The 20550-nt window shown below is 35.2% G+C and overlaps 1 protein-coding gene across 4 annotated transcripts in view; it reads right to left on the bottom strand.

Annotated features, from left to right (window-relative positions):
- LOC123633427 (WT1 associated protein) overlaps nt 1-20550 on the bottom strand; it is a 29188-nt gene that overhangs the window by 1391 nt on the left and 7247 nt on the right. For 2 of the 4 annotated variants that reach the window (XM_045544675.1, XM_045544674.1), the window contains exons 2-7: nt 19171-19208; nt 17024-17079; nt 13524-13582; nt 12526-12653; nt 6943-7121; nt 1594-1748 (exon numbers count right to left, since the gene is read on the bottom strand). In XM_045544675.1, the coding sequence (XP_045400631.1) occupies nt 1594-1748; nt 6943-7121; nt 12526-12653; nt 13524-13582; nt 17024-17079; nt 19171-19200 (607 nt within the window). In that variant the 5' untranslated portion in view covers nt 19201-19208. Of the gene's footprint in view, nt 1-1593; nt 1749-5887; nt 6721-6942; nt 7122-12525; nt 12654-13523; nt 13583-17023; nt 17080-19170; nt 19209-20550 lie in introns of those variants that run through there. The other 2 variants (XM_045544677.1, XM_045544676.1) reach the window with 1 other exon arrangement.

Genomic DNA, 20550 nt, shown 5'->3' with positions numbered 1-20550 from the left:
TTCTCAAATCACAATATACTTTTAAATTTTGCTTGGAATTTTAAAATGGCCATTCAAGAATGAGTTTGTTTTGGGGGAAGCTGGATGCTTAACATGATATGCATACCTGTGGGTCCTAGATCCATGAATTCAATCAACAGCAGATTGAAAATATTTGGGAAAAAACTGCATCTGTACTGAACATGTACAGACTTTTTTCTTGTCATCATTCCCTACACTATATAACAATGATTTACATAGCATTTACATTGTATTATGTATCATAAGTAACCTAGAGATGGTTTATACTTTAAGATGTGCAAATACTACACCATTTTGTATCAGGGACTTGAGTAATCTGTGGATTTTAGTATCTGTGGGAGGTCCTGGAACCAACCTCCAAGGGACGATTGTTACTAAAGCAACAAAGTTAAAATTGATTCGAACGATCTTGCTACACATAACTGATTACAGCCCTCCAAATCTGACTCATGTTTACCTGTGAGCCCATTATGGCCAAGCCCCTAATTCCTCATGCTCCTAACCAGTGTCTTAGCTCCACAGCAGGTCTGGACCATACAAACACAGCATGGTCCTCTAACACTCCAAAGAGTCCTATCCTCTAACCAAAGACTGTTCCACATGCAAGGACAAAGTCACATAACTAATACTTGAAGATGTTAAAATACATATGTCCACTAAGTTCTAAAAAAGTTAAAAAAAAAAAAAGGCTTTCACAGCTATATAAAATCTCCTATTTACATGTTTGTAAGTAATGTAACAACTAAGGATTACCACTTTGAAAAGGCAGTTTTAAAGAAATTACTTGGTTACTGATCTTTGCAATTAACTATCAGTCTTACTAATTTTCCATTTAAATTTTCAGAGTTTGGATATTTTCCTAACTATTAATGTTCCTCACAAAGAGGAGAAACAGCACAGATGCAGCCATACTTGCACAAAAATGGATGGAGGCTGGCAATTTTTGTTTTTCTTATCTTTTTTTTTTTTTTTGAGACAGTCTCACTCTGTCACCCAGACAAGAGTGCAGGGGCATCATCATAGCTCACTGCAATCTCAAACTCCTGGGCTCAAGTGATCCTCCAGCCTCTACCTCCCAAAGTGCTAGGATTACAGGTGTGAGCCACTGCACTGCACTCAATTTGTTTTAGCAAATTTAAATATTAAATCTCTCATTCACTAACTAGGACATTAACAGGCACAATTATATTATTTTCAAACCTTTGGAAATTGCCAAATGTTTCCAAGATTTACACTTACAAGAAATGGTTAAAGATAGTCCCTCGTTCAAACACTGAATATAAATTTGTACATCTTAGTAATATAACACCCTCTTTTTATATTTCACCAAACCCTAGCCCCCCACTACAAAAAAAAAAAAACAACCTTAAGACATTTGCACAATAAACAAGGAGAGTGGAAAAACACACTAAGATGGCTTTGTTTACTGACTCAACTAGAAATATTTCATTCATAATTCTATATAATCATAGGCAGAGATTAGCATGTACAGAATCTAACCTATAATTTCATGCCTGGCAGCTTTTTTAAGCCAGTGCAAAGTTGAGTAAACTTTTCAAAAAAACCCCTTACCATCCTGACTGCTTTTAAGCTCCTCACTATATTTCTTCTGTAAAGCCAACTCTGCTTCAAGTTGTGCAATACGTCCCTGGGACAGCTGCCTTCCAAGTTCTTGATTCTCCTGGATAAGCATTCGACACTTCGCCATTAACTTTTTCCCTGTTTGGCTGCAAAGGAAAGAGCCATCCATCATAAAACGAAGATAAAACTCTGTATAACCTTCTTTGCTTACAATTATTACAGTGATAGATGTAGCACATACAGAATAGAACTATGTCACAGCAGATGCCACCTATAATTACCATCTTCTCTTCTGGAACACGTCCATCTTCCGAATTTCAGTATTTTGCCAATATAGCAGCAAAAATAAACTCTAAAAGTGCCCAAGTGGACACTTTTGTTTCTATTACATCAATAATCAATTCTGAAATCTGTGTTAATCACAAATTATCACTTGAAACAAACATGCCAGTTAATTCACACACACCTTGGATATACCAATGTTATTACAACACTAAGGTACTTAGCGATTTATCAAACAGAAATGTTCTTAAAAAGTTACATGTAACATCAATCACAAATGTATGCTTCTCTAAAATATCTAAAACATGAAAATCAGTACCTAGAAATATAAATGAGTATATTTATTCTTGCTAAAAAACATTTAATAAAAATTCTTAATAGGCAGCTCTTTAGTGTATCCATCTTCCAAATCTTTTGAGAATGGATCTATTACATTAAGTGAGACATGTTTAATTTTTTTTGCAGCCTTAAGACTCTACTCATCAACCCCTTAACTTTTTAATGTTTTATATACATATATACCTTTGAGCTTTCAAACTGGGATGTGAGTTTTTTTTTAATATTGATACACAGTTAAGCTATTACTGACGTTACAAAAGATCATCCTTGTGATACAAAAATAAGAACAGGGGTTACTACCACAAGGAATTCAAACATGGAAATATCTGCCATATTAGGAGTGGCATACTTTCAACAAACTGGTTTCCAAATGCTAGGGCAACATATTATTGGACCTATGTGCACTACAAAGCAATGGCAAAAATTTAACCAAAAGGCCAAATACGTTTCTCAATAAAACTTGATTGCTTTTCTTTAGCCTCGGCAATAAAAGTAGAAACCACAGATTTAAAGGGATCTGATTTCAGTATATAATTGCTATATTACCTTTGAGGCTTGGATAGAAACAGTTTGAAATTCTTGTCATTGGGTTAAGTCCAGAATGACCTTGTTGGTTAAAAACTTTTATTCTGGTCTCTCCTTCTAGTGGGGCTTTCACTTGCCTGATCTATTACCTCAGTATGTGTTAGAACTTTAAAATGGAAGCATTTTGTAAATAATTCTCATTCTTTTTAAGCAGTGTTGCCAGGTTCTTTTACCTACAGCATGTGTTCTTACCTAATGTAATTCAAAATAAATTTGTAATTGAGTTTCCCCTTATAGAAATCTGTAGAACAGTAAAACCTGGGTTACTACTGTTCAAAGGTGCCCAAAGTGAAAGCCATGAGCTAACAGGAGGTTGGGGTTTTATCCTTTTATGTGGCAACTTTATTAGCTAGTGTTCTTGTTCATTGCTACCTTAGCTCCACATAGCTCCCCCCCTCAATGTCTCATTACCACTCTCAGGCTTTAACCTCCAGTGAACACACATGTAGACATCAAACAATGAGGAAATAGAGACAGGCATGATTGTCAAAAACAGGGGAATCCCTTCCACCTTACTATATTCCCACAACTTTGTTTTCTTGCAAAGTATGTAATACCAGTGTTTCCAACTACCTGAAAATTCTTTTATATGAATTAAATAAAAATTAGAAAAAAAACCAGACAACTATAAAATGCATTAATTTGTGACCTGACTTAACCCCATATAAAAATGCCACAAATTCTCAAGCAAAAAGGTTTCATTTTAACATGTCATACTTTTTAATAAATGTCCATGCTAAAATAATACTATCATATCTAAAACAAACAATTGCTAAACTAAATCTCGGCCAGACCCGGTGGCTCACACCCGTAATCCTAGCACTCTGGGAGGCCGAGGTGGGCGGATTGTTTGAGCTCAGGAGTTCAAGACCAGCCTGAGCAACAGCGAGACCCCGTCTCTACTAAAAATAGAAAGAAATTATATGTACAGCTAAAAACATATATACAAAAAATTAGCCAGGCATGGTGGCGCATGCCTGTAGTCCCAGGTACTTGGGGGGCTGAGGCAGGAGGATAGCTTGAGCTGGGAGTTTGAGGTTGCTGTGAGCTAAGCTGACGCCACGGCACTCTAGCCCGGGCAACAGAGCAAGGCTCTGTCTCTAAAAAAAAAAAAAAAAAGTAAATCTCAACAAAACCACCATTTTAAACATTCTGTAACTTTGTTATTTTATTAACTATGTAAAATTTGTGTTGTGCGCATCACATCACAAAAAAATAAAAATTCTAAGTACCTGGTTTTGGAATAATTTTTTAAAATTACAAACAAAAACTCTAACCCATTCCTAAAACCAAATAAACCATAAAGCAAACATAATAGGAAATACTTCAAGGAAAGATTTATAAAAAGGAATGATCATACAATGGTTTTGGAAATCAAGGGGAAGGGAGCCCAGGTGAGAGACGTACAATTACTCAAATGATGAAATGCAAACTGGAAACTGCCAGAATACTGAAAGATACCCCTCTAAACACTCTAAAATGTATGCACAGTCTCATGAATGAAATATTTTAACTGAAGTGAACATGATAATACAAGGAATCTTTCTTCCTCAAAATTAAAACAGAGAAAAAGAGGAAAGTGAAAACACCCACCCACACCCACACAGAACAAAACAAGATCCATTCTATTTGAAATATTCCAAACAGGGGATTGACTAAGAGCATTGCTTCAAATTAATGATGTTTATAGAACTTGACATATTCTGGCTTACAGCCTAATTTTACAGAACCAAAGTCCATTTATAGATGATTAAATTGTGATTCATAAACATAGTGGAAATACTATGTAACCATTAAAAATGTAGCCTACATGTACTAAAAAAATGGAAAAATGCCCAAGAGATAAGTGAAAAAAACAAACAAACCAAAAAAACAAGCTGCAAATCATCTATTTTTATGGCATGATCACATTTGTTTAAAACATTTTATATACATAAAATGACTGTATATGCGCATAGAAATTATCTTGATGATACCCAAGAAATTTAACAGTGGTTACTGCTCCTAGAGAATAGAATGGGGAAAGTCAAGGTCACATCCAGAAGTGACACTTTTCATCTCCAGTATTTCAATTTTATACACAAGCCTGTATTATCTTATTAATTAAAAGACAAAATTTTAACAATGACAAGAAAAATAATCAGAGACTTCAAAATGACTGTTACCTAAGTAGCAAAGAAAGATGCTGGCTAAATCTGAGTACATATTAATAATACATTTTATGAATTACTGCTTGACTTACTAAAAATATACTTACGCTATTTCTACTATGATTGTAAATGGCATAAAATATATACAAAAGCCTTAATTGCAGGCACAATAAGCTAATTTCAAACAGACTTGGTTACTTACCCTGCAACCCCCACAAAATAGTGAGAATTTTAGAAGCAGATTTCTTGCTGAAAAATCACATAAATCACTTCTTCAACCCACCCTCTGCCCCACAATCAGTTCCCTAAAGCACAAACATACAAGATACTTACAATTGATTTGCATGATTAAGAGAGAACTTAAGTCACCCTTGTTAAAACTGCACTTAAACGTTGGGACAAGCTGGAACATTTATCTTCCACTCATCTTAGACTCCATTATCACCAAGCGAAAATTTGAACTGGTGACTTATAGAATGATCTGACGAAAAAAATTCACCTCCAGGATTGGATGGAAGCATGAAGAAAATAATGCCTTTTATCTAAATGATCAAATGAATCTGCCAGAATTGATCACTATACCTTTTTTCAATTCACAAAATGTCTCACTTAGGCCAGCCCACAGTTCCAACACATTATCTTCTGGCAGGCACCCTGTGAAGCTGTCCCACATTAATTTCTACTGCATTATCCTGGGACAAAGTGTCAAAAAGTAACAAGTGTCAAGTCTCCTTGTCTTTTATGATACCAGCTGGAATAAAGTAGGTCTTTCAAAAATGAGACATAGCGCCTTTTCCTTCACTTTGAAGAGCACAGCAACAATATTTCCAAAATCAATCTGCTCTCCACAGCCCCCCCCAAATTAAAATGTTAAGAGTACAACAAAATCATCATATATTCCTTGAACTTAAAAAAAAAAAAAACAACTATTTCAAGGCACATTTAATTTAATATCAAGAGTGCAATACAAAAGGCCCAAATACAATGAAGGAACACATTCCCCCATTAACACCAACGACAATGCTCTTTTAACATGTGCCTGTTGAATGGAATGGGTATTTCATAAAGTTTGCTACTGAAAAAAATACGCAGTGAGTCTCATCACAGCCAATACCCTTATACAATCTAATTGTGAAATGAATGTTTATAATGCTTCAAACAGTTTAAACCTGAAGTTTGATACCACACCTTCATGTTTGTACAGTCCTCAGTAAGATTATCTACAGTTTTTGCAACCATTCAAAGAACAAACCATTGATTAAAACCACATTGACGTAAGGCTCAATCAAGTAATATAGAGCCCCAAACTAAATGGTTAAATATATGTACTACTTGTACTGACATCTACTATTTGATTCTCTCATACTATTAAAAGTTGGTTCTTAGTAAATAATCCCTTAAAAAGGCAAAATTCACCTCATTTGAGTTTTGACCCAGAAGTTCAACAACAATCATAAAGTCCACAGTCTTATTGGCAAAACTGATATACAGTGTCTCTAAGTCACTATGCTCAAGGTTAAGAGCGATGCATATTCCATTTTTACATTTTACTGGAATTTTACATGTTCAATTCATGATTTAAAATCTCTAGGTTTTCATTCCTCCAAATTGTCTGAAGACACACTGTGCCACAGACTTAAGACTTCTGTTTCTCCCTCTATTTTCTTCAAACAGAAACAATTTCTCAAGTGTCTACATGTTCTAGAAGGGGAATTTTTCGGACGTGGCCACTTCTTCGGAATAGTCCGACGGCATCAGGCCTCTGAAGCAAGGGGAAGGGGAAGAGAAAAAAGCTGAAACACAAGGTTCATCTGGTAAGTTTTACATTAACCATTACAAGCTGGACAGTATAAGAATGTGGCTTTTTTTTTTGGCTCAAAAAGTCTGAGTCTTGGTGTGGAAACGAGTACTTGGCTGTCCCACCACAGCTTTCTCGTAGTGGGACTGTCAGGGAAGTCTTGACTGGGGAGTATGATTTGTTTACCTATCAGGCGTAAACTTCCAGGCACTCAGTTCATTTTGGGCTTGTTCCAGTTTGTCTTTAGTCTGTTCCAGTTCACCTTTCATTTTTAGGAAAAACAAGTTGATCGCTGGGTCCACCATTGTTGATCTCAGTTGGGCAACGCTCGGCTGCTGGACTTGCTTGAGGTACTGAATTTGAGTCTGTGCAAAGCAAAGCAAATAATTACTAACAAATCAAAGAAAACATACATAAGGTGGGGTAAACTCCCTTTCATTCACTTGATTTACCAACTCATTTATTAAACACCTTCCCCCCTTTGATCTTAAAATTCTCTAGAGAAAGTACAAATTAAAACCATTTACTTAAGGCTATTCATGTAGGAATGAATTAAGGCCATTTGATTGTGTCTCCATTATTTGTGGCCTTTAAATAAAGAGACTGTATCTTACTCTGTAACTGAAACAGTACAAACAAAAGTCAATGTTCAAACTAAAAAATGAAAAAACAAAAAAACTAAATATGCTAATAACCCACAGGAAAAAGGCAAAGTTTAAGATATTAATTACATAAGAGTTACTGGAGTCTCTTATGGTTTACTTTTTCTAATTTTTTTTGCCTATAGAAATTATTCTATGTAAAAGTCCCCTAAAAATATGCCAGGTACAAGATTATAATTTAAAACACACATTTGTACTTCTAAACTAAAAAATGGACAGTATTTACACCTACATAAGTTGGCATTACAGCTTTATAAAAGCAAAACTCAATAGAACCTTAAGCCAAAATAAAGCAGATTCATTTTTTCCCCTTCTGAGCAGATTTGAATTGCAGAATCGTAAAGCTAGAAGTAACTGACCTAGTCTAAACTACTTAATTTTTTAGAGATAAAATAAGCCAATTGTTAAAGGATATAGTTAGTTCAGTGGCATAGCTGAACTAGAATTCTAGTTCTCAGGCCTCTTAACTCCCAGTCTAGAGCTTTTTCCACCATACCAGAACCCCTCTACTTACATATGAAACCTTCAATTTCGACTTCAGTTGTACTATTTACTAGCACACTAAAAATACATTTCTAAAATATGAAATACAGTTATTAGCATTAAAATCATCATTTTCTTCACACCCAAAACAGATCTGGTTCAAGATTTTATTCCATGTTCAGGCTTAAACAGGATCAAATTTAAAATTTCTTACTACAAATTTAGTAAAAGTCACAAATACACTAAGTGGACTGAGAATACTGAGCAGACAAATAATCTTTATTTAATTTACAAAATTTTTTAATAATCTTTTGTTTAATTCATTTTAAACAAAAAAGTACAACTGCTTATTCAATGTAAGGCCAGCTGCTCAGACAGTTTAACACAGAAAGAATAAAGTATGTCTTTATAGTGCACACCATGTGCTGGTATCACTAATTAAAACACAGTCTTACAACACTGACTGGGATTCAGTTACTATTTAGGTTTACAAAGTCATAACAGTCAATACTTTCAGTTAGGAAAAGAGAGACAAATTTGACTAGAATAAATTCCATGTGCTCGGGAAGAGAATACTGGGTACAGTGTTTGAAAAGTCAGTTTTATTCCAAAAGCTATTTTGAGTGGACTGGCAAAAGACTAAATGAAAAATGGGAATACCACTGAGAAGAGAAAAAAATGACAGATTTATAAACAAAATAGTTAATCAAGCATTATAAAAAGCTAACAATGGCTGGGCACAGTGGCTCACGCCTGTAATCCTAGCACTCTGGGAGGCCAAGGTGGGAGGATCACTTGAGGTCAGGAGTTCGAGACCAGCCTGAGCAAAAGACCTCATCTCTACTAAAAATAGAAAAATCTAGCCGGGCAACTAAAAATAGAAACAAAAAATTAGACCAGTGTGGTGGCGAACACCTGTAGTCCCAGCTACTCGGGAGGCAGGAGGAGGATAGCTTGAGCCAATGAGTTTGAGACTGCTGTGAGTTAGGCTGATGCCACGGGTCTCTAGCCTGGGCAACAGAGAAAGACTCTGTCTCAAAAAAATAAATAAATAAATAAAAAGCTAACAATAATAAATATTTCTTTGGCTAACTTATGTCTTATGCTCAAACTTAACTTAATAAATGGACTACTGATGAACTTAGCAAAGACCGCATGTTGACAAAGAAATAAAGAACTACACAATTAAAAAATCAAAGAGATGAGCTAGTATGCCGGGCAAACACAAAATGTATCAAGAAACACAGGCTGGGTACGGTGGCTCACACCTGTAATACTGGCATTTTGGGAGGCTGAGATGAGAGGGTTGCTTGACCCCAGGAGTCTGAGGTTGCAGCAAGCTATGATCACGCCACTGCACTCTAGCCCAGGCAACAAAGTGAGAGTGAGAGCAAGAGGGAAGGAAAGGGAGGAAGAAAGAAAGAGAAGAAAAGAAGGAAGAAAAAAGGACAGAAGGAAAAAGAAAAGAAAGAATATATATATTCCTGAGGATGCACTTTTTTTGTATGCTTAGCTTAATCTGAAACACTGAGGGTCAAAGCAGCTGTTTTAAAAGGCAAATATCCAATACAATCCTTACCACTTTTCTTCCATTTTCAAGAGCATAAGGAACCTCTTATCCTCAAAGTTAACCCCTCCAGCTATTTCTTTAATCTTTCCCCTCCTGCCTCCTCTGGTATCTTACTCCCATCCTTTCTACCCTTTAACTTCTATTAATGTATCTCTGAACTTCCATTTGACAGTTACTCTAGAGCCTATACATTTTCCAAACTGTCTTATCGTTTAAAAAAAAAGCTCTCCCAATCTTGCCTAATTATCACCCAATACCTCCCAGTTTCAACCTAACCTCATTAAAGAAATAATCTTACCCACATCTACATTTGATGCATCTCCTCCTACTCAAATTATTACAATCTTTCTTCTGCCTCCACCCACAACTGAAAGAGGTTTCACTAACATGGCCAACAGCCTTCCTAACTGCCAAATCCAATGAATAATTTAAAATTCCTATTTTACTGAACTCGATGCTTGTCTTTGACACTATTAATCACTTTATTTACCTTTTGAGGGGGTGGGGATGTTGCATCTCCTCAGTTTTCCTAAGACTACACTCTGTTCTTCTTTTTAAATTTGATCTATCCTAAAAGCATTATCACTCAACTAGTCACACAAAAGACAAACCTGAGAGCCATCTGTGATTCCTCCCTAAATTTCCTCATTACTTCCCCAACAATATCCAACTCATCAAGTCTATCGACTATGCCTCCAAAATACCCATTCCATCCTCCTGCTCCCTGCCACCACTGGCTTTATTATCTCATCTGGACTATTTTAGGAGCCTCCCAACTGGTTTTCTTGCTGCAAGTCCCATTCCTCTCAAATCCACCTTCCATAATCAAACCAGAGTGATCTACCTAAAATGCAAATCTGATCGACCTTATAAATCTCTTGCCTAAAAAAAAATTTTTTTTTTTTTCTTGAGACAGAGTCTCGCTGTGTTGCCCAGGCTAGAGTGAGTGTTGTGGAGTCAGCATAGCTCACAGCAACCTCAAACTCCTGGGCTCAAGCGATCTTACTGCCTCAGCCTCCCGGGTAGCTGGGGTTACAGGCATGTGCCACCATGCCTAGCTAATTTTATATATTTTAAATATATATATATTTTAGTCGACCAGATAATTTCTTTCTATTTTTAGCAGAGACAGGGTCTCGCTCTTGCTGAGGCTGGTCTTGAACTGCTGACCTCGAGCAATCCACCCGCCTCGGCCTCCCAGAGTGCTAGGATTACAGGCGTGAGCCACCGCGCCCGGCCTCTCTTGTTTTAAAAATTCTTCAGGGGTTCCCTCTCACTTAAAATAATATCCAAGATCCCTGGCCCTGACCTGATCTCTTCACTCACCTAAAACTTCATCCTCATGTACCACATAAAATCTTGCCCTTTCCTTGTGGTTTTGTTCCTGTTGCCCTGTCCACAAAACCTTACTCTGTATTATAACTGAAAGAACAGGAAGTTGTTCAGCTGGCCTGTGGAGAAGAAAGCTATAAAAAAAAATATGGCCAGAAAAGGTTAGGTTCTAGCTGACAGAACCTTAAAATCCAGGTTGAGAAGACAAAAAAGTGATGAGGCATCAAAGGCTTTGACCAGGCATGATAAGATCAAAACTGCCAGTATACATAGGACAGGTGGAGAATCAGAGGTACATCAATAGCATATACAGTCTAGGAAAGTGCTAAGTAGTACCTGAACTACAATGTCAAGAGGAAGAATTAGAAAGAGAGAAAGAATTTAACACACTCTGGTCTTATGAGACAATACCATCAGCACTATCTATTCACACTCTATCTCTCAGGTGTTAGCACTTTGTAGTAAGATTCATTCTTTGCATAAAAGTGAAAACTGAAACTGGCAGAAACAGAAGGAGAGAAAGTAGAGAAAAGATAAAAGTTACTCATTTCTTTAGCAAAATAACAAGTGAAGAAATCATTTTATAAAAAGTGAAGGAAGAGAGAACAGGGACTTTGGTGGGACTGCAAACAATCTCTGCAGAGGAAGTGTGACTGAGCCCTTGTATTTTTAGTATTTCCAGTGACCAGAATAATGGCTTATACATTAGAAGATTTTAATAAATATGTACCAAATGAATGGAGAGTATACAAAGAAGTTGAAGAAACATTCAGATTTTAAAATTAGAAACAAAGATAGAGCTGCCTCTAACTTTTTTGTATATTTACATATACATAAAAGGAATAACTAAGACTGTCAAAGACAGCATAAGATTCAGTCTAAATTATCAGAGCTAGATGATCAAATATGTCACTAGATTTCAGATCTATGTAGACGTGGTAAATGGTACAAATGAAAGTTTTAACAATTAAAAAAGACATACTACAGAAGCTGCTGTATATACTGTAGAAACAGTTCTACACACAGGATCAAGAGAGCAGATTGTAAACTAATCAGATGGTCTGCCTAGCCCGTGGATGTAAAGGTATAAGGAGCAAATGCCCTTTTATTGATTATACCCTCACACATCCAGATATCTGAAAAATATCTGGAATTGACATACTAATTCTCAGAAAGCATGGAAATTTCAGAGAATAACTTAAAACTTCTGCCTTCTTGGCCACAAAAAAGTTTATTTAGACGTGGTAAATGGTACAAATGAAAGTTTTAACAATTAAAAAAGACATACTACAGAAGCTGCTGTATATACTGTAGAAACAGTTCTACACACAGGATCAAGAGAGCAGATTGTAAACTAATCAGATGGTCTGCCTAGCCCGTGGATGTAAAGCTATAAGGAGCAAATGCCCTTTTATTGATTATACCCTCACACATCCAGATATCTGAAAAATATCTGGAATTGACATACTAATTCTCAGAAAGCATGGAAATTTCAGAGAATAACTTAAAACTTCTGCCTTCTTGGCCACAAAAAAGTTTATTATCTAAATGATGGATGCTATCTACCAAAATTTTATATCTAGTAAGTGTATCTGCAGCCCAAAGAATATACACCTTAACAAAATATACTCTTGCATTTAGCATCATTTAAAATTAACATGTAATAATGTGGATTAAAAACCAATTCTTCAATTAAAGACTTTTACAACTTGAAATACTTACAGTACACTCTTGCATCTCTTGTTCCTTGGTTGCTAGTCGCATTACAAGGATGTTTTCCCTGCGTGCAGACTCCTGCTGTTGTTGCTTTAGTTTTTCTTCAGACTCCCTTAAGCCAGTTACATCATTAGCTGATGTTTAAAAGAAAAAAAGTGCCAAAATATTACTATCCAATACCAGGCTGAATTGTATTTTTATAGTCTCATCTGTTCCCAACAGAACACAGGAAACTACATTATCTGAATTTGTTTATATTATATAGTATTCACAAAATCCCAATTAATATTTTTTTAACCTATTCAATATAAAAACACCAATAACTGCATGGACAATCAGTATTTTAAACATTCATAATGTTCATAACTTCTACAGATTATAACATAGTCATGTAATTATTAGAACCTCACGGCATTAAGCTTTGTGAACTTGGAAAACAATATATATGTGGTTTTTATACTCACAAATAGTATGTTATTCAAACTCCATAAAAAGTGATGGACTAAAATGATTTAAAATTATAAACTTTGTTGATATTATTTTGAACAGATTTGAAAAGATCTATAAATATATAGCTATGTCCTAATGTTATAATTTAAGCTCTGTATCTATTACTGGTTGCTGCTATGTATCTCCCTTCTAGACTAGTAACTCATGCTTCAATTCAAATTCCTATGTAGAAGGGGTTGGGAACAGATCAAGAAGAGTTTCAAGTTCTTGTAAGTTATTCTATCTATACTCTCTGAGAACCTTACACATAATTTTGCTAAAATGATGTGATTATTATATGTCTGTCTTCCTCACTGACTGGGAACTCCTCAAGAGATCATTCTCAATCATTCTTATATTTTCCAGCACCCAACACAGGGCCTAGACATAATTCTTATAAATAAAATGCTTCAGTTTAAGCATTTGCTTTGATAAAACCAATTATTCCATGTTTGTAACAACAATCTAAAAGGAGACTATTCATAGTCTTTAAGAAAGCTAAAATTCATACTTACAGTTAAGATCTGTGTACTTGCCCTCCAAAGCTTGTACATATGCATCATATTGTTTCCATCTAGTACAAAAATAAATGCATACATTAGTTACACTGAAATAGCTTTTATTAAACAGACTAGAAAATCATATCCATAAACTTACACATTTAATGAGAATTCTTCTGATTTTTAATTTTGAGATAATTAGAAACCTAGTTTAACCAACAATAAATTTGTCCCTTCATTATTCTTCCTCATTTTATAGGAAACAGGTAAAAGGAGATATAAAGAGAAAAGTATTCTCTGCTGAGAACATGCCAAGCATGCTCCTCTGGGTGAGATTCATTCTGGTATCACTGATGCCAGGACCAATGCCTGGATTACAGAAGTTGAATCAAAACCTTGCTACTACTTTCAAATATGCTGTCCACCCAAAACAAAAGGCATATAAAAATGTGCCTAATTATATGGGACTGAACATTCTTTATCTTGGTTCTTTTATAAAATATCATGTGACTCAAACATTAATTGTTGCCTATTAAAAAAAGGGAGGGGCCGGGCGCAGTGGCTCACGCCTGTAATCCTAGCACTCTGGGAGGCCGAGACAGGTGGATCGCTGGAGCTCAGGAGTTCAAGACCAGCCTGAGCAAGAGCGAGACCCTGTCTCTACTAAAAATAGAAAGAAATTATCTGGCCAACTAAAAATATATATAGAAAAAATTAGCCGGGCATGGTGGCGCATGCCTGTAGTCCCAGCTACTCAGGAGGCTGAGGCAGTAGGATTGCTTAAACCCAGGAGTTTGAGGTTGCTGTGAGCTAGGCTGATGCCACGGCACTCACTCTAGCCTGGGCAACAGAGCGAGACTGTCTCAAAAAAAAAAAAAGGGAGGGAGAGTTTAACATTTTTAACACTATTTTAAAAATAGAATCTAATTTGCAGAAACAACCTGCATAAATGCCATATTCTATGAGAATACAAGGGGACTTTTCTTCCTCGTTATACTCCTCTACTCTCAAGTATATATACTACTAGCTACTCTTGGCAATCGACAATAAAGATTTTCCCATTTTTTTTTTTTTAAGAGACGGTGTCTCATTCTGTCACCTAGGCTGGAGTGCAGTAGCGCAATCAGTTTACTGTAACCTTAAACTCCAACTCTCAAGGGATCCTCCCACCTCAGCCTCCCAAAATGCTGGTATTACAGACAGGAGCCACCATTCCTGGCTGATTTTCCCAGTCTTAGGTTTAAACAACCTGTAATGGAGAGTACCCTGCCCTGAATGTCTGCTATCCTGTTTACTTAAGAGTCATGTTTTCAAACTGCTCTTTAGTTGCAGCTAATTAAAATTTACTTTTACTAGACAACCATTTTATAGTCTTAAAAACAGGTTTGCTACGAGATTAATATTACAGCACAATGAACAAAAAAATATTTCCTAACACCAAGCTGATCTACCTTCACCAAGACCATGCTTGTTTTTATAGCCCCTACAACTTAGGATACATCAAATCTTTAGGGATGAATAAATAAAGGTTTTCTGAGGAGGCTATATAAGAACTATTTATTTTAGAAGAACAGAAAGTAAGTTAAACTGACTTTAAAACTGCACACAACTTAGAAACCTTAAAGGTAACTTGAGCTCAAGAGTTAAAGGCTTAAGAAAGAGCGAGACCCCTTCTCTACAAAAAACAGAAAAACTAGCTGGGCATGGTGGCGTGCACCTGTAGTCCCAGCTACTCAGGAGGCTGAAGCAGGAGAATTGTTTGAGCCTAGGAGTTTGAGGTTGCAAGTGACTTACAATGATGCCACTGCACTCCACATGGGGCAACAGAGCGAAACTCTGTCTCAAATCAATAATAAATAAATATATATATACATATATATATATATATATATATATTACTGACTGTTTTCCTCCTGCAGTTAAATAAAGAAAAAGACTGCAGAGGCCAGGAGCGGTGGCTCACGCCTGTAATCCTAGCACTCGGGGAGGCCGAGGCGGGTGGATTGCTCGAGGTCAGGAGTTCGAGACCAGCCTCAGCAAGAGCGAGACCCCGTCTCTACTAAAAATAGAAAGAAATTATCTGGCCAACTAAAATATATATATAGAAAAAAAAAATTAGCCGGGCATGGTGGCGCATGCTTGTAGTCCCAGCTACTGGGGAGGCTGAGGCAGTAGGATCGCTTAAGCCCAGGAGTTTGAGGTTGCTGTGAGCTAGGCTGACGCCACGGCACTCACTCTAGCCTGGGCAACACAGCGAGACTGTCTCAAAAAAAAAAAAAAAAAGACTGCAGAGACTAATAAGAATTATTTAAGGAGGGATAAAAGGCAAGGAGTGTACCGTATCAGAGATGTAAAACCAAAAAACAACAACATGTGAATGGTAGTATATCACAAGCAAGAGAGGATAAGAGTGTTATAAAATACTGAGGATTTAAATTTTATGTGCAGGGAGATAAAATATGTTAACAGAAAACTGTCCTATGCATGAGATTACGGCAAAGGAAGATAAAGAGCATGTCCACAATAGAACATCTAAGTACAAGTGAAGGTGGGAAATTATCACTCTAGGAAACAATGAAACATGTCATCTGTGCCTCATTACCTTATGAAACACCTATCTCCCATTTTCAGCCTATTAAATTTGCCTAATTCTTCAAATAAAAATTTCTCGAAATTTCTAGAGAAAGCAGAGTTCAATGACCTTCCAATGGCTGCCCTGAAAAATACTCTATTTTTATCTAAAAGTTATCATGTAAGAAATTTAATAACCGTACTAATAAAAAAACAGAAAAAGCATTATTTGAATTATAAAACACAACACATCCCATTTTCTGATTTCTTACACATTTTAAAAAAGAATCATTATGCTACACTTGACAATCTGCTTTTGTAAGACATTTACGAGATAATCACAGATATTAAGAATTGGAAGTAACCTTTAAAAATAATTTAACACAATTCCTTCAACTTACAGATGAGAAAATGAAGGACATTAAATTCAATGAGCTGGCCAAGGTCACTCTCACAAAGAGTAACTTCAGTTCATCGGTAAATAATGTTTTTTTTCCATAACTGGAAGTGCATCTTTTAGGATTAGAATTCTTTTCAAACGTTAAACACAAAAAGGAAAAACTACACAAAATAAGTCTGTATATTTGTTAAACTGAAAGCTTCCTGAGAGCAAGGTCTTTCCCTATAGCAAGTTATACATTAAGTACAAATGCTTCCCAAGTAGCAATTTTGAACATTTTGCCTCCATAAGAAAAAAAAATTCAGATTACTTGTTACTCTATAAGCTACCCAGGCTAGTGCTATAGCTCTTTAAGGTGCTGTTTTCCTCAGTGTTTACATAATAAAGAAATAGGCTATAAGTACGTTCAAAAAGTACATTAAGTGATTTGAGGATGTATTAACATTAAAAACAAAACAGTATTTGGCATAAAGACAAACATTACACTATAAAGTCACAATACAATGTTTTACAGACTTGTATTTCGGATAAAAGAACATTTTACCTTAGAAGTAACTCATCTCGTCCCATAACTTTGAAGTCTGCCTCACTCAGTCGAACCTATAAAGAGAATTATAATACGAACTACTGAGTACTTTTCTGAAAGACATACAAAGTTTCTCCCAAAAGGAGCTCTATACTGAGACCTATAAATATCTCTAGAGTTTGAGATCTAAATTGGCTCAGTATAAATTATCATTTTTTTAAAAAAATTTTATTGCAAAGAAGTTTTAAAAAGGTGAACTATCTGGTATCTTAACAATGGGCATCATCATTAGGGAAATGCAAATTAAAACCCCAATGAGGTATCATTATACACTGATTAGAATGGCTAAAATAGTAAGAATTAGTGGCAATACCAAATGCTAGTGAAGATTCATAGAAATTGAACTTTCATACACTACTTGGAAGAATATAAAAGGGTATTGCCACTCTGAGAGTTCCTTTTAAAATCAAAATCCGCTGTGCCATAGGACCCAGCAGTTACACTCAAGCATGTATTCCAAAGAAATGAAAATGAATGTCCAAGGAGCTTTATTTAGAATAGATGAATGGGTAAACTATACTACATCGACACCATGGAATATTGTGCAGCAATAAAAAGAAACAGACATGAAACAATATGGATAAACCTTAAGGAAATTATGCTGAGTGGAAAAAATTTTTTTCAAAAGGATAAATATTACATGCTTTCATTTATACAACACTCTGAAATAACAATTACAGAAATGGAGAACAGATCAGTGGTTGCCAGGGTTTAGGGATAGACAGAGAGTGGGCAAATGTGGCTACAAAAGAGTAACACAAGGAAACTTTGTAGTGGGGCTCAGATATGGATCTTGATTAGTGGTGGTTACACAAAGCTACACGTAATAAAACTGTATGGAGCTACATACACACATACACAGAGTGCATGTATAACTGACGAAATCTGAATAAGCTCTGTGGATTATACCAATGACAATTTCCCAGTTTTTATATTGTTATTCAAGATGTTTGAAAATTAATTATACAAGATGTTAACACTGAAAGAGGCTCAGTAAATGGTACACAGAACCTTCCAGTACATTTCTTTGCAACTTCCTGTGAATCTATATTTGCAAATAAGGAAGTTATAAAGAAATGGGACATAAGCTGAAATTGCTTTATAAATTGAGAAATATTAAGTGTATTCCCAATACCAAATGAAGACTGTAACAGTGAGGTTCCTCTCCTACTTTAGTATAAAATTAAGGCTTTATTTTTCCCTCAAGACTCCCTCGAGGAATTTTTTTTTCCTTAAAAAATGGTTCAAATTGTAATATTAACCTGTAAAATAGTATTACTATTATGTTAAAGATTATAACATTGAAGAGGGGGAACCACTATAGCAGAATATATTAAAAGACTAACAGGAAAAAAAAACAGAGAAAGCACACAGTAATTCTCAGATTACCAATGCACAGTACAATCCTTTATATTCATTTCATGAATAATTTGACCCCAAAACTAAGACAGAAATTTCTGTAACATATTATCTAGATTCTTCACTTAAATATTCAGTTTAGTAAGCACATATCCTGCTTTCACAACTGATTCACAAATTCCTCCTAGAAACCATGTTACTTCTTTTCTAACACACACTGTGTAAGAGTGACTAAACTCAATTAAGGAAGAAACTGTAGAACAGGGGGAAATTGACATAAAACTTCAGAGGAAAGGGTAGAATTTAAACACTAGCTGTAATCTTTTCATGAAAAATAAAAAATGGTTTTAAATTATAACCAAAGGTATTTAAATTACAAAAAAAAGAAATAATATACTTATAGGAATTTGTAATCTCCTGTTTTGACATTATTTGCAGTCAAATGCTCTACCACTGAGGTATATCCCCGACTTTTGATGTTATTTGTATATACGTAGCTGGAAATATTCATATAATAAAGGCTAAGAGGAAATCATGGAAATATCATTGTAACAAAAGTTTACCAAAAGCTGAAAATATTCTAGAAATACACTATATGTAAGATACAGTATCTAGTACATTGCACACTCCTAAAGCTATTATTGTCACAAAGGCAAGGGGGTGAAAAACAAGCAAATAATACAGATAATTCCAATAGTATTAAAAAAAAAAAGTGCTTAAAACTACTTAAGAAAAAAAAAACATACCTTTTTGGGAAGAGGTTCTTCGTTGGTCATCTTGAATCCTAAAGAAGGGGTTGGGGAAAAGAGGTTCAATTGATTTACTTTCAGTTAAGGTAAGAACAAAAACCACTGGCTCTTTCAAAGCAATTTATTAACAAACTGAATTACGGTTAAATCATTACTTTTTTTTTTTCCTTAAAGAAACTTTTAACATCATCCATTATTATAGTTCTTAGGTAATTTTTAAAAATTGCCTTGTAAAAAGTTGAACATTTGAATCTTTTTGATGTTGCCATAAAAAGTCAAGAGAAATATAATTTCTCATTACATTTTTACCATGTAAGAAGGGTAACATCAGTTTCTAAGTTTTTCCTTTTACATCGGTATGTTTTTATAGTAAGGTAGAATCTATCAGTGTCATAGTAACTGTCCAATGGTCTGTATGTATTATATATTTAAAAAATATATATATTTTTACACTTTAACAAAAACATTCCTACATTATTTAATTTTATTCCACAGAATAATCTGTACCTCAAAATTAGCTTCTTTATGTAATCTTATACAAAATTCACTTAACCCTGTTACAAAAGGTGGGTTGATGAACTCAAGTAGAGAACAGTTTTTTACACTGTCTTTTTGAATGAATGCTAATAGCAGCTATTTTTTATTACGCCACAACTTCACACACTACAAAAAAAAGCAAAAAGAGAAACCTGTAACAAACATACCTTAAACAATGCATTAAAACATGAAGTCGGGGAAAAAAAACCACATATATAATAGGAACAGCTAACCTGATAATCATAAAATCTTTGTATGAAAATTCCATGAAGACTAAAATAACTGAATTAGAGTTTTGGATACCAGTATTATTTTTTAAAAACATCTAAGTTGTATTTGGAATAATAATATAATCTACACAAATTAAGAAATGAGTTCTTATACTGAAAACATTTCCTAATATTCAAATTTAACAAAGACAAAGGCTAATTTAGTTATTCCTAGGTATTATTTCTAATACCATATTCACGAATGTTCCCTTACATTTTAAAATATTTCTTTACAGGCCAGACACGGTGGCTCATGCTGTAATCCTAGCACTTTGAGAGGAAGAGGCGTGAAGACTGCTTGAGACCAGAAGTTCAAGACCAGCCTGAGCAAGAGTGAGACACCCGTCCCTACAAAAAATAGAAAAATTAGCCAGGGGTGATGGTGCATGCCTGTAGTCCCCGATACTTGAGGGGATCCCCTGAGCCCAGGAGTTTGAGGTTGCAGTGAGCTGTGACGACACCACTGCACCACAGCCTGGGTGACAGAGCAAGACTTTGTTTCAAAAAAAAAAAAAAAGTTCTTTACAGTTTATTTACTCATAGTTATTACAAATTCTAAACTACCAGAAAT

The sequence above is a fragment of the Lemur catta genome, chromosome 2, assembly GCF_020740605.2.
Source record: "Lemur catta isolate mLemCat1 chromosome 2, mLemCat1.pri, whole genome shotgun sequence".
In the NCBI taxonomy this organism is placed as follows: domain Eukaryota; kingdom Metazoa; phylum Chordata; class Mammalia; order Primates; family Lemuridae; genus Lemur; species Lemur catta.
This window is presented reverse-complemented; position numbering and strand designations above follow the sequence as displayed.